Source organism: Chaetura pelagica, unplaced genomic scaffold (assembly GCF_000747805.2).
Source record: "Chaetura pelagica isolate M959 unplaced genomic scaffold, ChaPel_1.0 scaffold212, whole genome shotgun sequence".
Classification (NCBI taxonomy): domain Eukaryota; kingdom Metazoa; phylum Chordata; class Aves; order Apodiformes; family Apodidae; genus Chaetura; species Chaetura pelagica.
Window position 1 is genome coordinate 859,968 of NW_009952365.1, and position 21,853 is coordinate 881,820.

Consider the following 21,853-nt stretch of genomic DNA (forward strand, 5'->3'; position numbering starts at 1 on the left):
CCTTCTAGACCAGTCTGCTTGATCATAAATGAAATCCCTTTTATGGCTACCTGGTTTTTACTGGTGTCAACTTTCAGGTGAGTTGGATGCTATTAACGTGACTTTACCACAGCATTCTTCCCCAGTTCCCTACTAAGCATAAATTATTTCTTCTTCCCTTCCTTTTACACCCTTTGAAGCCCAGCAGGGAATGTGCACTTACTCCTGGGGGTGTTTCTGTTTTTACAGTATGTTGCCCCTCCTGCGGAAGGACAGGCTGCTGCTGCCCTACACTGTGACCATGCTGGCCTTCCTCTCCGCCTGCCTGGCTTCCTTTTCCATCTTTGAGAAGACCTCAGCAGAGGACCTACAGCTGAAACCCTTAACCCTTTCCCTGAAGGGATACGTTTCTTGGTTTAAGTCCTTTCCCAAGATTGTCAGGAGCTTGGTAAGTGATTTTAATTGCTATAACTCTTACTTGCAGCTCTTCATGGTACTGAAGAACTTGCACAGAGCAGTTTTATGTCTATGTGTGTGAAGCTCCCAACAAGAAAAGCTGCACTATCTCCATGCAGAGCTGTGCTACAATTTTTTTCTGCAGTGTCATCTAGGTATAGATTGAAGAATTCAGAGCACCCAAGTAATGAAAGTAACAACTGTTCAATCACAGTGAGCTGATGTTTCATTCCTTATCTTACAGTTCCTTTTCTCCATAACCCTGATGGCCACCCTGTCTCTAATGAGTGCTGCAGTGCATCCTCCACAGAGGTTTCCAGATTTATTCCCTGTAGCTGTGTCTGTTCTTTCCTGCTTACACTTTTTATTATTTTTGGTGTATTTTAATGTTGTTATACTCTGGGACTCAAAGAATAGTAGAAGTATGAAGAAAATCAGTTAATCAACCTGTGAAGATCAAGGGCTAAACTGTGAAAGGACAAAGTAATTCCGGTGGATGGTGTCTGGCATGGCAGGTACAGCTGGCTGTAATCTAAGACAATTCCTGTAACCTAATGAAAAGCAGGAACCACATTATGGATATTTAAACACATAATGATTAAAGACTGCTTTAATGGAGAGGTATTTTGAAGGGCACTTGGAAATGTGATTTGCTGTGTTTACTTCAGAGGTGTAATACTTTTGTTACCATTTGTCAACTTGAAATGGCTAATAAAGGACCAAATTTTGAATTGGGATTGGGGTTTTTTTAGTTATTATGTGCTGTTTTCCACAACACCAATAGTTTCAGAATGCTGAAGGCCAGCAGAAGCCACAGAGCCACAGCAAAGTTAGTGCTGGGTGTGGAAGTAGATGCTGTGATGTTAGGAAAGGGGAAGGTTCTTGTGGATGCAGTGGGTTGGAGCACATTTCTTCCTTTGCCATGGTTTGGTTTTAACACTCAAGTGGTTTTATGACTCTCAACAAGTGTTTCTAATGAGACTGAGAAGCTAATAACTCCTGGTCCTACTGCAACAATGAGCGAGGTACTGCAGTTCAGTTTCAAAGCAGCTACTAGGCTCTCCAGAAATAAAAAAAAAACCCAAACAGAAAACCCCCAAACAACACAATAAAAGCCATCCCTTACTGCAGTCATTTGCAGATGTAAACTGCCCTAAACTCTGCAGTTTCTCCCTCTGCACTGAACAGCCTCCAGTGCCCGTAGTTCAGGGAATACAAATCAGCTGAAAAATTAGATGCATAACAAAGCATGTAGGAAGAAAATAAATCATAAAGCAATGCATGGCAGTGTAGTTTAATTAGCAGTCAGTCCATCCTTCATTCTGCTTAGACACTATATATATATATCTCAAAAAAAAGCCCCCCCATCCTTGTTTAAAGGCTTGTCCCCTGCCCTGGCTGTGCTCACACATACCAAACTGTCACTGACATTAGCACATTCTGGGCTGTCTCTGCAGCATCAGTCGTGAGTGTGTGAATCAGCTGTTCTGGGAACTTCCAACTGTGTCAGTTATGAATACTGCAGATGAAGGGGCTACAGCCTGAGTGTATTTTATTCTGGTTTTTTTCCAGCTTTATTTGTTGTGGAAAAGGTAACCACAGCCAACTTCACACCCATGGCAGCAAAGACAAAATAAAAAAAGCTGTGCTTGAGTAGTAAGCGTAAGGTTGTCAGGGTGAGTACAAGTTCAGCAGTTTACCTACAATGTAGCAATTCACTGTAAAACAACAAAACCTAAATATTTTCAAAGTATTTAGAATTTTTCTGAGGGTGTGACTCTAATGGTGGCATGCAGGAGCTCTGCCCACAGCGTGGCCTTTCTTCCTAGAAGCGTGGGCCAAGCGGCATCGATGTGTATCGGGACATAAATAGGAATCTTTGTCTCCAGAGGCTGTGAAAACTAAAAACCACAGTGTTCCCTCTGAGTACAGCTGGGTGAGAGACCACCACATGTTCAGGCAGCTTGAAGAACATCTACTGCTAGTGAAATAACATTTGAAACAGCAAATGGAGGTGGAGGGAAGCAGAATGGATTTGGATTCTTGTTTTGGTTCAACAGGAGAGCAGGGTGCCATCCTTCCCCCCCATAGAAAAACATTAGTTTTGAGTGTATCCCTTTTCTTTGTCCTTGAGATGGCCTCCAGGGGTGATAAAGTGAGAGCCATCTGATCCACCTTGGGTGGAACTGGAAATGGTTCTTAACAGCCCCAGCTGTTTCTGAAAGGCAAAAGCCAAGTACACGGAGAGGTCAAAGAAACAGTAAGTGCTCAAATAGCTGAGGCATGTGTGAGGAGTCTCAGAGCAGAATCTTAGGGTATAACTCTTTATTTCACAAAAAATGATTACATGGCATATTTCCTGGCATTTAATAACTACTGTTAGCTTGTTGTCCATCACTGCCTTAACTGTCATTTTCTGCAAAAGTTTTATTTCATTCTTTTAAGACTGCACAGAACAGCTTGATTTACAATAGCACACAGGTCATTTACAGATGCTTTTCAGATCAATAATTATTTAATTTCCAGCTAGAGAGGTTACAATCAGGTTATATAAACTATTGCTGGTTCAGGCTAACCTGCCATTATCACACAGAACAATCAGCTGGTGAATCTTGGATGTACAACAAAATCACCAGGGCAGACAGCTTAGATGATAAAGGTGAAGGTAAACTGAGTAGGTAACACAATTCACTTCTAATAATTACTGATTTTTTTTCCAGTCAGACAACACAGGTATTTAAGTGCAAAAACATTTTTATTAATTAAAAACTCCCAAAGCTTAAGTGCCTGCATGTTTCCTCACACACTGAACAAACTGAACATTGTAGTTCTCAGGACTTTAGTTGTGAAAATCAGTGTATGTTTGAGTACCAGTACTTGACAGTAGTAGAAGGAAGGGACCTCCAGTTGTGTGCATTTATGTTGAACTTTCTGAAAAAAAAAAACCCAACCCAAATCATTCTGCACTGTTCCTACATGAGGCTGCATCTCACCAACTTGAGATGCAGGGTATTCACTGGGGTGGAGAGGTGGTTTTGGGGGTAATGAAATAAAGAAGAAACTCTTTGCTAACAGCTCTCCCACTGTATCATTAAGCACCAAACCTTAATGAAAATGTTGCCCTAAAAAGCCAATGTCATTAGAACCACGTGTTTTAACATTGCAGGCTTGAATCTGATACCTTGGCAGAGTGTGTCTTTGGTTGACTTTAGAGGAAACATCTTTGTAGGTAACAAATATGTCCCTAATTGTGACAGCCACAGAGAGAAACAGGTGTTTGTAAACCACTCAAACATGTTCAGCACTCAGCATAATTCCTTGCACAACAGCTTCCTTTATCTTTTGAGCCCAATTATAATGAGAAAAAGTCATATGTCTTTAGGCAGCTTGTTACAAAACTAGATGCATTAATTGGAATCATGTTTTGCTGGCTCTTGGGGGCGGGGAATGAAGAATTCATTGAAGGCCCTGGCAGGAAGCAGCCATTTCCCAGTAGGGGCCTGGGATCCCTAATTCATCTAGCCTGGTTTCTCCTCACCCAGTTCTTGGAGGGAGGATCCTAGTTTAGTTTTTTAAAAGCAATATTATAGATTGGCAGTAAGAACATACAGGCACTACAGTTTCCTTCCCATGCAGCAACAAACCTAAATCAGTATTTTGTACACAAGCTTGCACAAAGCACCCAGGATGTATTATTTACATTGAGATGATCTGGTTGTGCACATTGTTAAGTTTAAATAGATGCCAGAAATTTTATCTAGATGTGCACCTGCCTAGTGCAATGAGCAGTCCTGAACTGGTATTTGCTGGGGAGATAGGTTTACAGGCACTTCTTCGCTCCTTTTAAGTACAGTCCAGCAGATGTAGAACTTTGGGTTGATGTGGAATACATTTTTCATGTAATGCCTGTGTGGAGTTAAGGAATGACTAAAATAAATAGCAATTAGGCAACAGCATCATCACTCATGTGACCTGTCCAGAATGATCTCTCTGTCCTACGGTCAGTACTTGCTGCATAAAAAAAATACAGGCAGACAAGACATCCTGGGGCAATGTAGAGCAACAGATGGTCTTCCCTTGAACTGCAGTAACATTTTAAGGTTCAAGGAAATGCTGTAGCTTTTATCTATAGAAAAAGTTGAGAAGTATTTACTAAAAGGTCATTTAGCTATCACAACCAGATTGTTAAAACAATAAGAAAGCAAAGGGCTTTACAGTGTTGGTCACACTTGGGAAGAGATTAGAGAGAACCAGAGAAAATAAATGTCTCTTTTTTTGGACATAAGGTGCAAACCAAATATTCACTGACTAGATGATACTGTCCAAGAGTGGAGACATGAAGCCCTGTAGCTGTGGTCAGTATGAGTTTAGCTGAGGCTAGCAAGCCTGTGTAAGACCTCAGCTGGTTATTGTACCACAGAATGGTGACTCCCTCTCTCCTGTAGGACTCTGAAATTGTGCTGAGTGGAGAAAATGAGCTGCTGAACAGGATGCTCTGCTCTGCTGCACTGGTTTCCATCCCCCAAGCACTCTGCAGTTGGTGTGGCAGGCAGCAGGCAGCCTCCTGGGGGAATTCCTGGGCATCAGTTGTGGCATTTAAGAAGGTACAATCTGAAGTACACTTGTTTTCTTGCTTTCCTTACACGTGTTACAGCTGAGCTGCCATTCTTGAAAAAACAGCCAGTTAGGAACTGACAGTGTTGATGAGGAGAAAAGCTGTGGGATGTTAGAGTGGAGCAGAGTCTCTGGAGATTCAAGGTGTCCCTTTCCTTACCAGAGCAGTGCCAGGAAACGCCCCGTGCAGAAAGCAGCTCCAGACCTCAGCCAAGGAGAGACCTCAGGAAGGCGGCGCTGCCGCTGGTCTGAACTTGCGCTGGGGAGGAGGAAAGGCAGTTTGGATAAACAGAACAACAGTGTCCCTGCAGGACTGATGGCAACCCCCCCACAAATACGAGTGAAATAAGTCACTGCAGCACTTCACAGAGCCCTGTTACTTCATACAGGTACTGTATCTGAACAGTAATTGAGGAGATTGTCTTAATTACTTGAGTGTAAGCACATATGCTACATCCTTACCAATGATGACAAAGCAGAATAGAATGTGCTACAAGGGTTAGAAGCTGGTCCCTTTTTTACTATTAATAATAAAAAAGATAAAAATGTATAAGGATCAGCAGATTCAGCAGAATCCAGTCAAGGTTTGCATGAGAGGAACAACCACCCCGAGTCCTCTCAGGAGATGGCAAAAGGGAGGCAACCACACTGGAGCCCCTTTCTCAAGGAGGGCAGGGCCAGGCAGAAGGGCTGAGCAGATGGCTGGAAGCAGAGGAAAAGTGTGCAGGGGCAGAAAGGAACTCAGGGAATGAGAACATACGGGGAAAGGGCCTGGAAGCAGGTGCATCTGAGTGCCAAGATTGCCCTTCTGCAGCAGGTGATCAGCTTTGGGCTGCTGATGGTTCATACTGCATTTTGATTCCACCACTACAGAAGGGTGAAGAAAGAATTCAGAATTATTTGCTTTATTTTAAACATACTGAACACATCACAGAGATATTCACAGCAGCTAAAAAGACTCACACTGTGAGGAAAAGGGCTGCATAGAAACAGAGATGCAGAGAGGCAGCAAAGCCACCAAAGTCATGGGTGGTGGTGGGGAAGAGTCTCCTCCGTTCTCCTTGTCTGGCACACTGTGATTTCCTGGCTGTCACAGGAGACCTGCCTGGGATCTGACATGAGGTGCCAGTGACCTTACCTGGAGCTGGCCACACCTAATAAACACCTTTTGTTTACACAGGTTCTCATAAAAACCCCAAACCTTTAACTATTGCTTGAAATAGGAAACCGTCCAGTCTTGTATGACAGATTTAAGTCCAAGTTGGTTTATGTGTACCAACTGCAATTCCCTAACTGAGTCTGTCTGAGCCCTCTCATCCCTACCTGCAGGACAAGGCAGCACTTACAAACACCAAAGCAGCAGGGCCAGGATCTGAAATTCCCTCTCAGAAGCTGTCTTCAAAAATGTCAGCTGCCCAGATTCATATAAAGCATCATTTACTCAGCTTTCTTTCCAAATATATACCATGAGAGCAGCTTTTGACAAAGGCCTTATTTTACAGTAATATTTATACAGATGGCATGAAGGTTTAGATATTCAAGTAATCAAATAATATGAGTTACTGCTCATAGGCTTACAGTGCTTGCTGTAGCAGTTTAAGCTGTTTTGGGGTTTTTTGGTGTGGGTTATTTTTGTGTGTGTGTGTTTTTTTTTTTCTTTTAGCTAGTGAAAATAATGAGTTACTCTTAAAAACCCCAACAAAACAGTTTCTGGAGGGTCACCAGAAACCTGCCCCCTGTGTAGGAGGGGTAGAAGCCTGGCTGCCCTTTGTCATGATGTCCCCCATCCCTGGCCTGCAGAAGCATTACAAGGGCAGAATCTTACCAAGTTTCTTTTCCCTTCCCACTCCCACTGCCATTCTTTCCCAAGTTTGACTGCTCTAAAACATTTACAGATCTAAAAAGCAGAGAGAAAAAAAATGTTCACCTGTCAGGTGATATAAAACCAATCTTCTACTAAATGTGCCAGAATAATTTTTCTCCACCTCAACCACAGTTAAAACCTTCAGTCTATTCATTACTGTCTTTTTATAGTATTTTTATTTAATAAAACCTATTAAGACTACCATACAAATCTCTTTACTTATGCTTTTATCTTTTAACTGATCAATTTTTATATTGCTGACATCCCTTCTTCACCATTTGCTCATTTAAAAATTCATAGTATATGAGCTATGTCTCTGGAGAAAACGTCTATAAAATTTGTTGCAGCTGGCAAATGTGTATGAGTCAGTGATAGCACATGACTAAATGCTTCACAGAAAATAAAATTTGTTTCTGTAGTAAGCAGAACTGTTTAAATGTTATTTATTTTTATGTTTCAAAGAAAATATATTGTGAAGTGCTGCATTGATTTAATACACAACAATGTCTGTGTACACGCTGTACAAGGAAAATTTATGAAACCTTTGCACAACTCCTTTAATTGAATTTTCCAAATCTCTCACCACACACAAATAATCAATATCTTCTGCAGAGAAAACCAGTCAGAATTATTACAGTCTTTCTTTTCAATTTTGTTGTCATCAGCACATACAGAGCACCTGGATATTTGTAATGTCTGGATGGCAAGTTATTTACACCTCTTAAACATATAATTGCTACTAAGTGAGTCCAAACTAATGTTTCTTTTCTTTTTTATTTAAAATAATTATATTCATGGGAGAAAGCAGTATTTATCCTCATGTAGGACTTGCCACATGTAGCTGTTGCAAGAACTACAATTCTTTTTAATTTTTCATTAAGCTTAATACTCTAAAGTCTAGATCCACTAGAATTAAAAATTAATAGCTATTTCATCTGTAAAAAGGTAAATAGGAAAACAGAGTATAAACACAAGTGTGAAATTCATGAATAAATGTGGCTGACACCTAACTATAAAGTGCAGGTTGACAGTTCTATATGTATATACATCTGAGGCCTATAGTCATACGTCCCACGTGCATTTCTAGATCTGCCACAGAAGTTAATAGCTTAATATTTCATCTACATAGCAGAGGGTGTTAAATCACTGGAGATGTTTGTAATTTGCCCTCTTCCTTCTATCCAAAAAGCTTACCAAGCTGGTGACCTCAGAGCCAGGCACTTCTCCAGTCTCAGGTTGTGTTTTCAGCAACACACACCCTGGAGGTGCAGGTATCACCCACAGACCCGTGCAGCACTTGGGGGTCACACACCAACCTGGCCACCAGCTCCTCTGCCCTCCCCTTGACAAGATTATTCACTCGTCCTCAGAAAATCACTGACATTGCAGATTTTGGGTACCAGGCTAAGTGGGTTTTGTCACCTCTTGCAGACTGTGAAGGACATTGCATGGCTACAAACTATACAAAGACCCGCTGGCATAGGGTGAGAGGAGGCTGTGGTCACATTTAGCCTGACCAACATCCACACTGTACCAGTGATAACACAGCACACTCCTCCAGGTGCACCCTGGGGCAATCTCACACTGGTTCTGATTGTAAATGCAGGAGGGCAGAACCATTTCTCTGGGTCTCTGCATGGGGACCTTCAAACTGACTTACGAGTAACCAAGAGGTGAGTTGCACCAAATCCTGCTGTGCACACTCAAATGTTCAGCACTGAAGGAGTCTTAATTCTGTTTCACTTAGTGCAGTCCCTATAATGACATTTTTTCCCTGCAAGTAAATACAAACTTGGGCTGAGAAGAAACTCTGATTTTTTTAGGTTAGGGTTTTTGCAGTCAGAAAAATCCAGAGATACATTTCTGAAAATATGTATCAGAAGTCTGATGTATTCCCCTTTTCTCCAGGAGATCCCAAAGGAGGAGGAGGAAGGAGAGGAGGGAGACAGACACCCAAGTATGTGTAAAGGTCAACAAATACGTTCTACTTCACTGGAGAATAAGGTAAAAATAGATTGTAAATCTGATTTACCCTCACAGCAAGCCACCAGCAGCCCAGACACAAGCTCTTCAGTTGCTTGTACACAGAGGCCCCATATAAAGTTCAAACTCAAACTGACGTGAACTGGGATAAACTGTGGGATATTGTATCCTTACCATTTTATCTGTTTGGAGAAGGAGCTCTGCCTCTTGAGGAGGTCTCCATATTTTGCAGTGTTTCTGAAATGGAATTTTATGTTTTGCCATATAGACACGGTCTCAAAACATTAACTGGCAAGTGGGAACTCATTATTACTTGATCCTTAATCTCTCCAGCTTTGCTTTCATTAATATTTCCAAGTGGCATTAAATGAAAATCCATCTAGCTAACCCTGATCTAGTCTCTTGGAAAGCCACCACTACTGTTGCAAAGAGTGCAAACTTATAGAATCATAGGATGGTGAAGGTTGGAAGGGGCCTTAAAGATCTTGTAGTTCCAATCCCCCTGCCATGAGCAGGGACACCTCCCACCAGACCAGGCTGCACAAGCCTCATCTAACCTGGCCTTGAACATCTCCAGGGAAGGGGCTTCCACAACCTCCCTGGGCAACCTATTCAGGCACCTTCCTACCCTCATGGTGAAGAATTTCCTCCCCATGTCTAACCTAAATCTACCCTCTTTCAGTTTAAAACTATTCCCCCTTGTCCTATCACTGCCCTCTTCGATGAAAAGCCCCTCCCCATCATTCCTGTAGCCCCTTCAGGCACTGGAAGGTGCTTTAAGGTCTCCCTGGAGCCTTCTCTTCTCCAGGCTGAACACCCCAACTCTCTCAGCCCTTCCTCATAGCAGAGCTGCTCTGTCCCTTATACTAAAAACAAAAGGAAAGTTAGGAATGTTCAGTAGGAACCTCAATAGGGGTGAGCATTTTTGCCCTTCGGCTTGGCAGGATCAACACCACTACAGAAAATAAAGTATTTTTTACTTCATTACATGACACAGTCTGAAAACAGTTTTTCCTTAACACTAGAAGTATTTGAGCTTCTGTAACACTCTCTTGTCTCTTACTTGGACAGAGTCATGGATGTAGTTTATATCAATCAGTGTTTTTGGGAGGCAAAGAGTTAGTATAACTTGTAACAACCTCCTTAAGTAGCTTTCCTGTTTAGAATGTTCCTTGAAACTCTGAACTTACTACATTTTCCTTTAAAATATGCATATCACAACCTACACATTTATTCTCAGCACACATAAAGCATGTTTTGGGCTGTAACATACCCAGTAGATTGCATCTCTTGGCAGCTGCTTTACAGTTTGCTTACATTCTCTTCAAAAACATTTTGTTTACTTCAAATGCTAGTCATGGACAAACAATGATGCTGTTTTTTATGCTGGTCACACAAAATGATATACTGAGTTCTACATAATGCTGCCCATTGAGCAAGGAATGTTTTGTATTGAGATGTTTTAAGTAGAGGTTGTTTATGTAAAGTAAATAAATTTCATGCCTCACCATGTGATGATAATGTGACATTCCATCTGTATCAAGCCACAGAACAGTCATAAGTTTTAAGTCTTGAGCAAAACTAATTAAAAATAATTGGGAAAAACCACATCCAAAACTAAAAAGCAGTCAAACATCTCCAAATGCTTTCCTTTTATCACATAGTTCTTTGCCTCCCCTATTACTATATTTTCAAGACTTATATTTTCAATTTATTCCTTATTGAAGCAAAACTGACATTCAAACTTCATCAAAATTGGGCAACTTAAACTCACAATTCTATTTCCCAACCTACTTTGGCAAAATATTTCCTTTCTCCTCTAACAAGACTGGATAAGGGTTTAACATTAGGGGCTAGTTTCCAGAGCAAAGATGGAACTAAATGTACATCCTGGTGACCATTAAAAAGCAGTGCACAAAGGGAGCAATGAGTGTTTAAGTCTGCAATGGCCCATAGCCTTCCCCATGACAGTGCTGGAGAGGGGCTGTGATCACTGGAACAGCAGGACACAGGGAGCTGTAAATCAGAAATAGCAGATGGCACAAACGAGCCAAATCTTAACAAGTGATGTCACTCCTTTTCATTTTGCAGTAATCTGCTGGAGCTGGGGTAACTTCAGTCTGACCAGTGCTCTTTCCTTTAAGAGAATTCCCTACAGCAGAAAGAATTTAGGCTGGTGGAAGAGCAGCTACACCCAAAATCCAGTGGGCTGCTGGTGGTAGGAAGCAGTCCTGCTGGCTGGGAGGGCTGGCAGGCAGAGCAGCAGAGATGCCATCACCCATTTTGATTCTCTTTTGCTCTATTATAAGATAGAATGTGTGAAGGCAAAAGAAATACCAGCATATCAGTAGTGAATGTTTGTTGACTTTACTGGGTGTGAGAAAAAAAAACCCCAAACCCTGTTTGTGTCCCCCTGCCACCTTCCCAGCTAGACAAGGCAGTGATGTGGCCAACTTCAAATATTCCCACAGCACTAGTTATGAAGAAGCCCAACAGCCAGGATTTCACAGTCCCCTGGAGTGTGCTCAATACCTCACAATATGTAGAAGGTGAAAAAGGTTTCACTGCAGAGACTGTGCTACTCTGATTACACACAGACAATGCAGCAGGAGGGAGGAGAGTGAGGAAGGAGGGTAGCCAGTATATAAAAGTTGTGTAAACTCTCTAGGACCTGACTGCACCTATTTCTAAACCTTGACTCCAGTGCAAGATCATTAATGATTTTTTTCCCCTTTCACACTTTGATAGAGAACTACCCAATATGATGAAAATAGCAGAAAAGATGAAATGTACATGTGAGTGAAGGTAAAAGTTTTCAACAGAAACATAGCTGATGGTCATGGTTTTCACATACTAAAGGTTACCCAACTTCTTTCAAGGGGGAATAATTAAGAAGGAATAAACTAAAAGGAATCATCAAAACATCTGTCACACAGCAGTTCTAAAAAGTTTCTTACCTGGGGCAGGAAGTTTTCCATGGTTTCTTTTCAACAACTGCAGTTCTTCTGCTTGCCTCACTAGTCGAATAAAGAAACATTAATTCAATAAATGTTGCCCCAGAGGTTTCAAAGAAAATAATACCTTCTTTTTCACTTTCAAAGCATTTAAGTTTTTCTTCAAGAGATTACAGCCCCTCCAGCCATGTATTGTGCTCAAAAAACTAACAAAATTTCAAAATGAAAGGAATTTTGAGAAGTTGTGCTTTCAAGGCTCATGCCTCATTTTGTTCCCAGTTTTGGAACTCTGCTGGGACACTTGCACCTAATGCATTAGAAGAGTCACTTCTGGCAGGAAAAATTCTCTAGCACCTGTGGCTTTGCTGGCCACCTGTTTCCAACTGTGAACAAAGTAGCAGTCCCACCCACCTGAGGTTTTGCTCTCCTACAGCTAGTTCCAGTTTTGTTACACTGCAGAAGACAGAGACCAGACAGGTTGTGGAATAATGTATGCTGGCTAAACATCATGTTGGCTGCAGGTTAAGAAATGGTTTTGTCTTTGTGTGCTTGTCCAGAGACTGGACACAGGGACCATGTGTATGCAAAGATCAGTCATGTTCCCTGGTCAGCTGGGAGCTAGATCATCAGAGGTTGGTATGAAAAGCCTACAAGAGCAAGGACATATTTGTGAACCCTTGAGGAGAAGCAGTGGCAGAGAAGTGCAGTCTTAGACACAGGCCTGTACCACAAACCTGCTGTGTGGGTGCAGGTAAAAGGTGTTGCTGTTGTGAAAACAAATGAACCAACTGTTCTGAAGCATAAAGATTGGGGGCCCTCTGGTGCCTACAGCTACCTTAAACTCTTTAAGGAACCTTACACTCTTTAAGGAATGCCCTGGTAAGGGGGATCTTTAGTGTCTCTCCCTAAAAGCTAATAAGGTTTTGGTTTGCTTTGTTTTCCTGCTGTTACCCGTAACCACAAGTTTCTTGCATTGGAATATCTCCCCATCACACACTCCCCTTCTAGTTGCAGAGGCAGCTGGGAGGAGAAATACAACTAGACTTTTTGCTGCTGTGGGTTCAAATGTCCCACGAACCTCTGCTTTGGAGCAAGGATAAAGTTTCCTAAAACCAGGCAGTTATAAATGAAAACCTTTGGCTTTCTGGGTTCCTTTGTAAAAGTAGTACAGATGTGCCAAATGTCAAGTGCCCTTATCCCAACACAATAAGCATCTGGTATGTCCATAATTTAAAGACACATGAATAGCAATTTTTAAAGCCTGGAAACCTACATTCAGCCTAATCCTCCTAACAGGCAAACAAACAAAACAACTTCCTCGCAGAAGGAGAAGAAAGGCCATGCAATCAAAGTGCAAACGTTTAGCCTAATCACTAGCTAACTACCCACTAAGTATCTAACTATTCACATAAGAAAAGGTGTTGCTCTTGCAAGTTTGTCCTCCTGCACCGCGGCTGGGAGTTAGAAGAGCGGCCCGTTGGTCTTTGCCTTTATGTCCACGGTTGGATGCACAAGGACTTTTAAGGCACAATTGTCCTGACCAAAAGAACTCGCACATCAGAGTCCCGGGGTAACACTCCACTACAACAGAGCGGGTGTGACTCTAGGAAAAGTCTGGGGTGATCATTGTTAAATCGTTATAAAGGGGATAAACAGTACTGAAAATCCTCCTTACTTAGCTCTTGGGTTTTCTGCACTTCAGCCCTCAAGTCGCAAGACACGTCTGAGACAACAGGAGTATTTCCAAGCTCACCACTGCCCTCTAAAGCCTGGAAAAAAAAAGCAAACCAGAATTAAAGACATTGTTCGATCTCATTCCCAAACTACTCATTTACAACTGATTAAAACCATCTGAAAGATAGAACTTTTTGGAAATGTTTTCATCAGCTCTCAACGATGCAAGAGACTCCAGCTCACAGAAAGTCAACGGGACTAAAAAGTCGAAGGATGTAAGAACATATGTTGCTTTTGAAAATGGCATTCAGGTGCCTCTGAAAGTGCTACTTAAACATCTCCTGTTATTTGCGCTCCATTCGTAAGTCTTCAGCTGTTTAAACAGATTAGCACTTGATCCCCAGAAAAGCAATCTTGGCACATGCACAAGCTTGCTGTAATATGTTAGTAAAATGGAAATCTACACGCATTTCAGATTCTGTTGAACACACTCAACATTACTTAGCAGGGCTAAAAGCATGCACTGTCCACCTCGGGAGAAATCTACAGGATTTTTCAATAGTTTTCTAAATAAACATTTCAATTAAAATATTTTAAATTAGTATCAGTCTCCACACTGTCAGACCACATATGCAAGTAAAATAAATCAATACAATGCTTTGAGTGCACTGACTTATTTGTCAGACATTGATATTCAACAGCCAACTTTGTGCTAAATTTATTCAGGAAACCTAAATCTGAATAAAAGGGAAAAGTGATTTGCATTTTAGCATGTATTAAACAGACTATGCAGTGATGATACATTGGTGGTAAATTAAACAGTACAATCACTTGAACAGAAAAGGGTATTTAATCTTCAAGGACATAAAAATCGATGCAATAATAATTCATACTACAGGTTATAAATAATAGTTGATAACTACTTCATATGCTTTTATTCATGTACAGAATGAGGAGTGACACAAATAAAAATTATGTACTTGGAAAAGAACTCCTCTAGTTAAAAAAAATTAATCCACTAAGTTCTGGTTTTGTTTTTTCATTTTCTGGGCTGCCAAGTCAAACCTGCCTGGGTTCAAGTATTTTATTTGCTTCCCCATTCCTTAAATACTGCAAGCAAGATTTTAAATTTTATTTAATATCCTATATTGAAAGTAGATTTAAAAAATAAATCAGTGTAAACTAGACCTGTAGGCTTGTTAGCTTTGCTCTCATTTTCAGAAATGTAGCCAAGGAACTTTTCACTTTGGACTGCAATTCCATGAACCTGCATAAAAAATGAAAATAAAACCATTTTAACTAGCCACGTCAGGGCTTGCTGAAAAATCAGTGTTCACAATGTTTCCCAGAGTTTCTTCACATTGTAATCAGGATGGATCTAGATAAGCTGTGAACAGATGGGCTGTGCAACCCGACTGTGTCATGTAACACCAAATATAACTTGCCTATGGTTAAGGTTTATACAGGAACTGCCAAAAATATTTATATTCTAATTTTAAGGATAGGAACTCAGGTTCAGCAATATTAGAGGATTTTCTTATGATCACTCTGGAAAACAATGGTAAAAACAGGAATTTAACTCATTTGTTCCTAAGAGCAGGAATTTAATCAAGAGGACGAGCTCCCCAAACCCATGAATTGCAAGACTGTCCAACACTGCTTGTGGCCACAGGAAACATGAGAAGGTAAAACTTAAGCCCCACAGGGACAACATCATATCATGGTATTTGTTCAGCTTTCTCTACTACCTCCCCTTTTAAGCCACAAATATATTTTACTACCAGTGTAAAGACAGCCAGCCTTCAGGGTTTGATGGGTTTTGCAATAAAAATTAAAATAATATACAATCAGCTTAGATCTGAAAGTTAGACTTGGGTGCATGATTAAGGGTTTGCACTGAATAGGTATTGAAAAAAAATTCCTGCAATAAATGTGCAGGCTATTTTCTCTTTGACCCGTTTAATCATGTGAATCAAATGGAGACAACAGAGAAATAATCTATTTTGCTTCCTCCCTCAGAAGGGAGAAACACCCTTCTAAGAAACCCCAAATGTAGAAACAGAACTACAGTGGGAGAAAAATTTCTCCCTGCTGTATTTCAACATGGGAACAGAAGGCTGTGTAGAAAAGAAAATGTTAATGCCAGGGGATTGTACAATGTATTTTCCACTTGTAAAAATGAAGTATATAGAAGTTTACATAAGTATTACTGTGTAGGTGTTAGTTTATCAATGTGTTTTACTGGCATGTCACTAACTGCTAGTCTTCTGCAAATCTGGCAATTCAAAAACAAGCCATACTGAATTGTTGTATACAAATATTTCCACGTCAATGAAGACTATGTTCACATTATTCTGCAATTCAAGGTTACTACCTCTAAGAAACCAGTTTATATGTGTTGACCAAGGGATTTACTGAACCACAAAAAAAGCCCCAATTAATCAGTTTTCACTGGTATAATTTTATTTTTCCCTATCTAACATGCTATCCAAGCAATTCTGCTATCTGCCAAGCTCCATCAATTAGAAGACACTGTCCTACAACATAGAAATTTCAAGCGAAGGGTTTGGGAAAAGACTCCATTGCAAGAAAAAAAGCCCCAGCAAACACATTCTGAGTTCAAGTGCAATAATCAAAAGGAAGAGCTACAACTTCAAACATAAGATACATAATACTTAGTTGACTAAATGTGACAAATATTGCTTGTTGGTAAAAAAGAAATACATGGTATATCTAACCCCAAGGGAATTTTCACCTGGGACACTGGGTCCAGCTGTGATACAAATATTTAATACAGACAGAACAGACTAAAGAAGCAGAATAATAGAATTAATGTGTACTTGAGCATATGATGAAAGAAACCCACTCAAGTAAAAGCCCCCAACTCTTTAATGTTGGTTAACTTGCCTGTAGGAATTCTGCACTCACATGGTGATGCTTCTTCCAGGGACACAAGGTGCAGCAAGAGCAAGGACTGACAGTATGACTTCTTGTCAGGAGCAGGAACACAAGGGAAGGGCAAAGAAGCTGGCCAGCAAAGGAGTGTGGAGGCAATGAAGGTTTGCATTACACTGGGAGGTAAGGAGAGCTCTGACTGACAAACTGGGGTAATGGGAGAAGCACTTCAGATTGTAGAGAGAAAGTATGCTGGACCTACAGACAGGAGAACTGATATCAGGAATTGGATGCACAGGCTGCTGGGCCTGAATGGAAAACAGGACAGCCACATTACATAGAATGATTAAATATATATATATATGTAATGCTGTAGAGGAGAGTAGAGGACAGGTGGTACAGCCAGGCTGATGCTGAGCTGTGAATTAGATTTTCTGGGACAGACGAAAAAGTCAAGAATTTTAGAAGATTTTGCAAAGCAAACATGAAGTTTCACTATGTCCTGGCTAGTTTTTAATCAAAAAGTGTTTCTGCATTACTGGTTCTATATCTGTGGCAGCTAATGCTTCAAAAAATAAGAGAAAGGAATGTACACTTTCAGAAGGGTCTAAGAAGGCTATAGGAAATACTCGTCCTTCCTAAGTAAAACTCAGGCATCGCAGCCACAAGACACGGGATACACTTACTCATCCTCCTCTGTTTGAGGCTGCCCTCTCCTGGATAAGCTGCTTTCTGACTTCATCTGCTCAGTGCTGGCTCCTAGGAGGGTCACCAGAAAGAAAAGAAACAAAGACAAAAATAAGATACAGAGTATCTGACCTTCACGAAAAAGCTGTTAGGATGAACCCTGCCTGTTCAACGATCTTTCAGAAAGAGAAAAAACCCCAAAATTTACCTAGGAAGCAGGACAGATTCCTTCATGATGAAATACACTCAATTCACTATCATTTATTCCTGCAATTTGACCTCTCATCAATTCACAGTACGTTTGTATTTGTGGGATTATAGTACACTGGAAATTAGTATAATTCTGACACACAGTTCCTGTGTTTTGCTCAGAAGCTTTTTATCCTGTTAACCACCTAAATGCAGCCTATTAGCAAGAGCATTATCCTGAAAATAATGACTGAGCAATGAAACCTCCATTTTCCTCTCAGGAAAAGTGCCTGGTCCACAACTCCATCTTGTAAACAACCCCAAAGAAATACTGCAAATGACTTCTAAAGCCTCTGACATGCTACATTGACAGCATAATATTCTAGCATCATCATGTGTCAGGGCATGAACAATCATATGCCAGTTGCCATTATTCTGCCTGATGAGCCAGATTTCTGCATTTCAGTGCACTGACACTTGGAGCAGATGCATGTTTCTGTGCGGAAACAGGACCAGGATCTTACCACCAAATCTATTCCTATGGATTGGGTAATAAAACCTAGGCTCTCAAGTGGTGTAGGCGCAGGGGTGGACTGCCTTTCTGGCACTGCAGGTTGGGCATTCCTAAATGACCAGATTCCAAGTGTCAAACAGAGACTGTTCTCCCAAAGCATGTGGGCAGGGGGATGTGTTCAGTGAGGCTGGTAAGATAAAGAAAGTTGGTGCTGCATTGAGGCCTCTGCTTGAGTTGGTTCAACAGCCACTCACAAAGGCCTTGTATGTTTAACCATACACCTCTGATCCCAAAAAATGTCCTCAATTTCCATCTATTTACACACCTTATCACAACCCACACAATTCAGACAGAAATCATATTAGACCAAAAACAAATCAAAGTTTTATCTTGTGTCAATTACTATAGTTTTGAAAGTCAGCTTGCCCATTTTGCTTGCTCTCCAATTAGCATATCAGGAGGGTGATGTACTAGCAGAAAAAAAGTACTGTCTCCCCCCTAGCCAGTACTTCAAAAATAGCATGTATTGTCACATCTAATAGGATCCCAGAGTACAACTGGCTTTGGTAAATCTACTGAAACTAGTGAGGCAATGACTTATTGTGCTCCACACAATCTATACAGTCACCTTAAGTGTTATATCTGTATAGGCTCCAGCAATCAGGAGGTCACATCTGAATAACAGAAATGAATTCTGATTAGTTGTGGCTGAAGTTGAAGACATCACATAATGTGGAAATTTTGTAACTTCCACCTTAAGAATTTTCTCCCTCAACAGTATCAGGCAAACACTCAGTTTCTCAATTTCTACTCCCATTTCTGGACACAGTTCTACTCTTCTGTACAATGGATTTATTTTGGATCTGATATAGTTAAAGACAAAATGGTGGAGGTGCAGGCATACACAGGAAGGGGGAGAGGCATAATCATGCATTAATTCTTTTTTTTCTGATGAGTTTTCCCTTTAAACAATTAGATCATTAGTGCATTCAATAACTGCACACTAGTAATTCAGCTTTAGAGTTCACCCAATTCATAGCCCTTCAGACTATACTGATCTATCCACTACCCAAGAATTGCTATTTTTTTTCTGGTGCCAAGTAAGTTCACAAAGTGTTTTTAATTAGTTATTAGCTGCCATTCCTCCAACAGATACATACATGTTCTTACAAATGCTTTGTATTGAACAGCTGTTGTTGTAAGGGTGAAATTCACCTTTAATTCAAAAATTTGGAGGAAAATAAAACAGATCTTTACTGTGGCCTTAACAAATGCATTGATTCCAGACCAGACCCTCTGGAATGAGGTGCTTTTCACTTTTCACTGTAATACATCCCCTTTCTGACATCAAACCAAAAGAGAGACCACACTAAGCATTAAATACTTGGATTTCTTCTTACTAGATCTAAATTATTACAGACAAGTAAATTAACTTTTAATTTTAATATTTTGTAAAACATTTAGAAATACTTCAGAATGACAAGATGCTATAAAAGTTTCAGCTGTTCCACCACAGTAGCTAAAGGTTAACACGCCCAAAGATTAAATTTAAAATCTAAGTACTTGTAGAACTTGCAGTTAAATCAGTCATCACTAATCAGATACTTTTAGACCAGTGCTGTGGAATGGTGGAACCATGGGCTGATTTGAATAAAAATACAATTATTCAAAATAAATCTTAGAAATGTGTTAGCCAACAATGATGAGAAACTTGTGATGATTTTATATTTCATTAATGTAGAAATGTATGTCATAAATGGGTTGTGAGACTTAGGGTAGTTAGGCAATATATGAATCATCAGGCAGCCCAATAGGACAACATCATTGAGACACATTCTCTTATAACTGGGTTGGTTCATGTCTTCTCCTAAAACAAATGTTACTTTGGAACCATCTTAACATTCTGTAGGTATTTGGTCTTTTTTGAGACAGTCTTCCACACTGTTATCAAAAGAAAGTCATGTTCCTAAGACAAGTAATTTCCACCTGTCTCCTCAGATGCAGGCACTTTTTGTACTTTGCACAACGCACAGCAAGTTTTCACAGTCAATGGCATTTATTTTGTATCCATTTTCATTCTGTTGTTTTTTTAATATTGGCCACAGAAACATACAATCTAGATTTTACTCTAACACCTCAAAGGTGATGTGCATAATCTATTAAAATATTACAACACTCTTAAAAAAAAAGTGTCCTTTCGGAAGGAGAAAATAAATTGGGTTTTAAACCTAAAAGGACAACCTGAAGCCTGTGGTCTTATATACCACTATCGTGTAGTTATATGAAAAAAAAAAGTAGTCTAATACTACATGATTGAATAATTATCCCTGTAAATGTCAGCTATGATCATGTGATCAGTCTTTTTATTGGCAAAAAGAACGTTCCCCTATGTCCATAGTTAACATCAGTCTGGAAGTGCAGAACATGTTCACCTTTCCCACTGACATCTTGATATACAGGGATTTTCAGACAAGACATTTTGCCCCCTTCTTTTCTTTCACCTAAGTGATAAGGCATGTAATGCAAATGTACAGATGCTGAAAAAGTTTTAAAACTTCCTGGAGGAAAAACCCACTTCTGCAGATCCATCATGAGAGCATATGGTGCAACAGCTAGTGCAAAAATCTGCAGACATCTAGATAAATTTCAAACAGTGGTTATTCCATCCTGCTCAGAATATTTCTACTCATCATAATTCATGAATGTTACTGAGGCCTCAATTACTGCACATAAATCCCAAAATATATGGGGCACGGAAAGCTCTCTAACCCAACAAAAAGGCGTAACAAGAACTGATGGCTGAAAATTAAAGCCAGACAAATTCAAAATCAGATTTATTTTTTTAATACTGAAGGTAATTGAACAAGGGACTTGCTAAGAAGGGAAGTGCTGGATTGTTGTTGTTGTTATTATTACTATTATTTAAAGTCTTCAAATAAAGACTTAACCATCTTTACAGGAGTTGTACTGCAAGGAAATGAAAGCTCTTGGGATTCAGAAAGAAAGCCCACAAAGGACATCACTAGCATAAACATGCCTGACCAGTGGAATTAATGGAATTACTGACAAAAATGCCAGTGCAGAGTTTTTTTGCTGAGCCAAAGTCTAATATTTTTAATACTGATCAACAGAAAGCAAAACCTGTTTCATAAAAATACCTAAGATTTATACAGAAAAGATTGAAGCTTTCAAAGTCAATGCCTGCTTTTCCCAAAGACATTAAAATCCTTTAAGAGGAGAAAGGAATCAAACATACCACATGAGACATAAGTTACTAAATCAGGGCAATAACCAGAAAAACGTTGCAGTAAGAAAGACAGAATGTTCAACTAACCATTTGATGGGCGATTTCTGAGAGTCTGTGCATGATGACTCGTGGGAGATGAAAATGGACTGATTTGGCATGTTCCTGTTGTTGGTGAGTAAGAGTTTAGGCTTTTCTTTTTGCTCTTCAAAGGTGTTGCATCAGGTGGCTAAAATGTAGCAGAAGACAAAGAGTCCAGATGAATATTGGCTAAGGAGAAAGCACCCACATCCATCTAAAACTACAATAGTTGGGAACTTTACTTCTGCAAACTAAATATGTTCTGGCCTCTACTTCTAAGGTCAGTAGAGTCCCAAATTGCACCCCAAACCTCACAAAGCCTCTCTGAACATTTACTATCTGCTAATAGGCTTTTCCAGGTAATTCCTACCTTATCTCCTCCCATTTATGGGAAGCCTATGCTATATGTTGTGATGGGTTTATCTTTACCTGGCTGTCAGGTGCCCACCAAGCCATTCTATCACTCCTCCTCCTCATTAGTATTAGTTTGATTTGAAAAAATAAAAAGCCCTTCAAGCACCAGCCTCTCAGTTTTCATAAACATAAAGTATGTGGTTTCCAGAGACTGAGGTATGAGGTTTTGGCATGAACACTTGGCTGGTTTTGTTTGGTTTTATAAAAGCAGCCAACAAATGGTGTAATTTCTCCTACAGGATTGAGAATTTAATATACATGAATAATAAGTGTGTATTTTTAGATTTTAATTCTATCAAAATGCA

The 21,853-nt window shown here is 40.1% G+C and overlaps 2 protein-coding genes across 2 annotated transcripts in view; one reads left to right on the top strand and one right to left on the bottom strand.

The window, feature by feature from the left end:
• Nucleotides 1-877, top strand: part of ALG6 (ALG6, alpha-1,3-glucosyltransferase) — a 16,241-nt gene extending 15,364 nt beyond the window's left edge. The window contains exons 13-15 of the mRNA XM_010007962.1: nucleotides 9-77; nucleotides 229-427; nucleotides 680-877. Coding sequence (XP_010006264.1) covers nucleotides 9-77; nucleotides 229-427; nucleotides 680-877 — 466 coding nt within the window. The remainder of the gene's footprint in view (nucleotides 1-8; nucleotides 78-228; nucleotides 428-679) is intronic.
• An 8,880-nt stretch (nucleotides 878-9,757) lies between these two features.
• Nucleotides 9,758-21,590, bottom strand: ITGB3BP (integrin beta 3 binding protein (beta3-endonexin)). The gene is made up of 7 exons (XM_010007973.1): nucleotides 21,564-21,590; nucleotides 21,144-21,282; nucleotides 17,106-17,178; nucleotides 14,713-14,791; nucleotides 13,526-13,619; nucleotides 11,854-11,913; nucleotides 9,758-9,762 (listed from the first exon to the last, which is right to left on the bottom strand). Exons 1-7 carry the CDS (start codon nucleotides 21,588-21,590, stop codon nucleotides 9,758-9,760), a joined length of 477 nt encoding a protein of 158 aa, XP_010006275.1.
• Between the last annotated feature and the right edge of the window lie 263 nt (nucleotides 21,591-21,853).

Coding starts and splice junctions, on each gene's coding strand:
- ITGB3BP (XM_010007973.1), bottom strand. CDS start 21,590: ATGGCTTGGTGGGCACCTGACAGCCAG. Junction 21,283..21,563: donor GGTGGGCACCTGACAGCCAG/GTAAAGATAAAC, acceptor GCTACATTTTAG/CCACCTGATGCAACACCTTT. Junction 13,620..14,712: donor CAAAGCTAACAAGCCTACAG/GTCTAGTTTACA, acceptor TTTTTTTTCCAG/GCTTTAGAGGGCAGTGGTGA.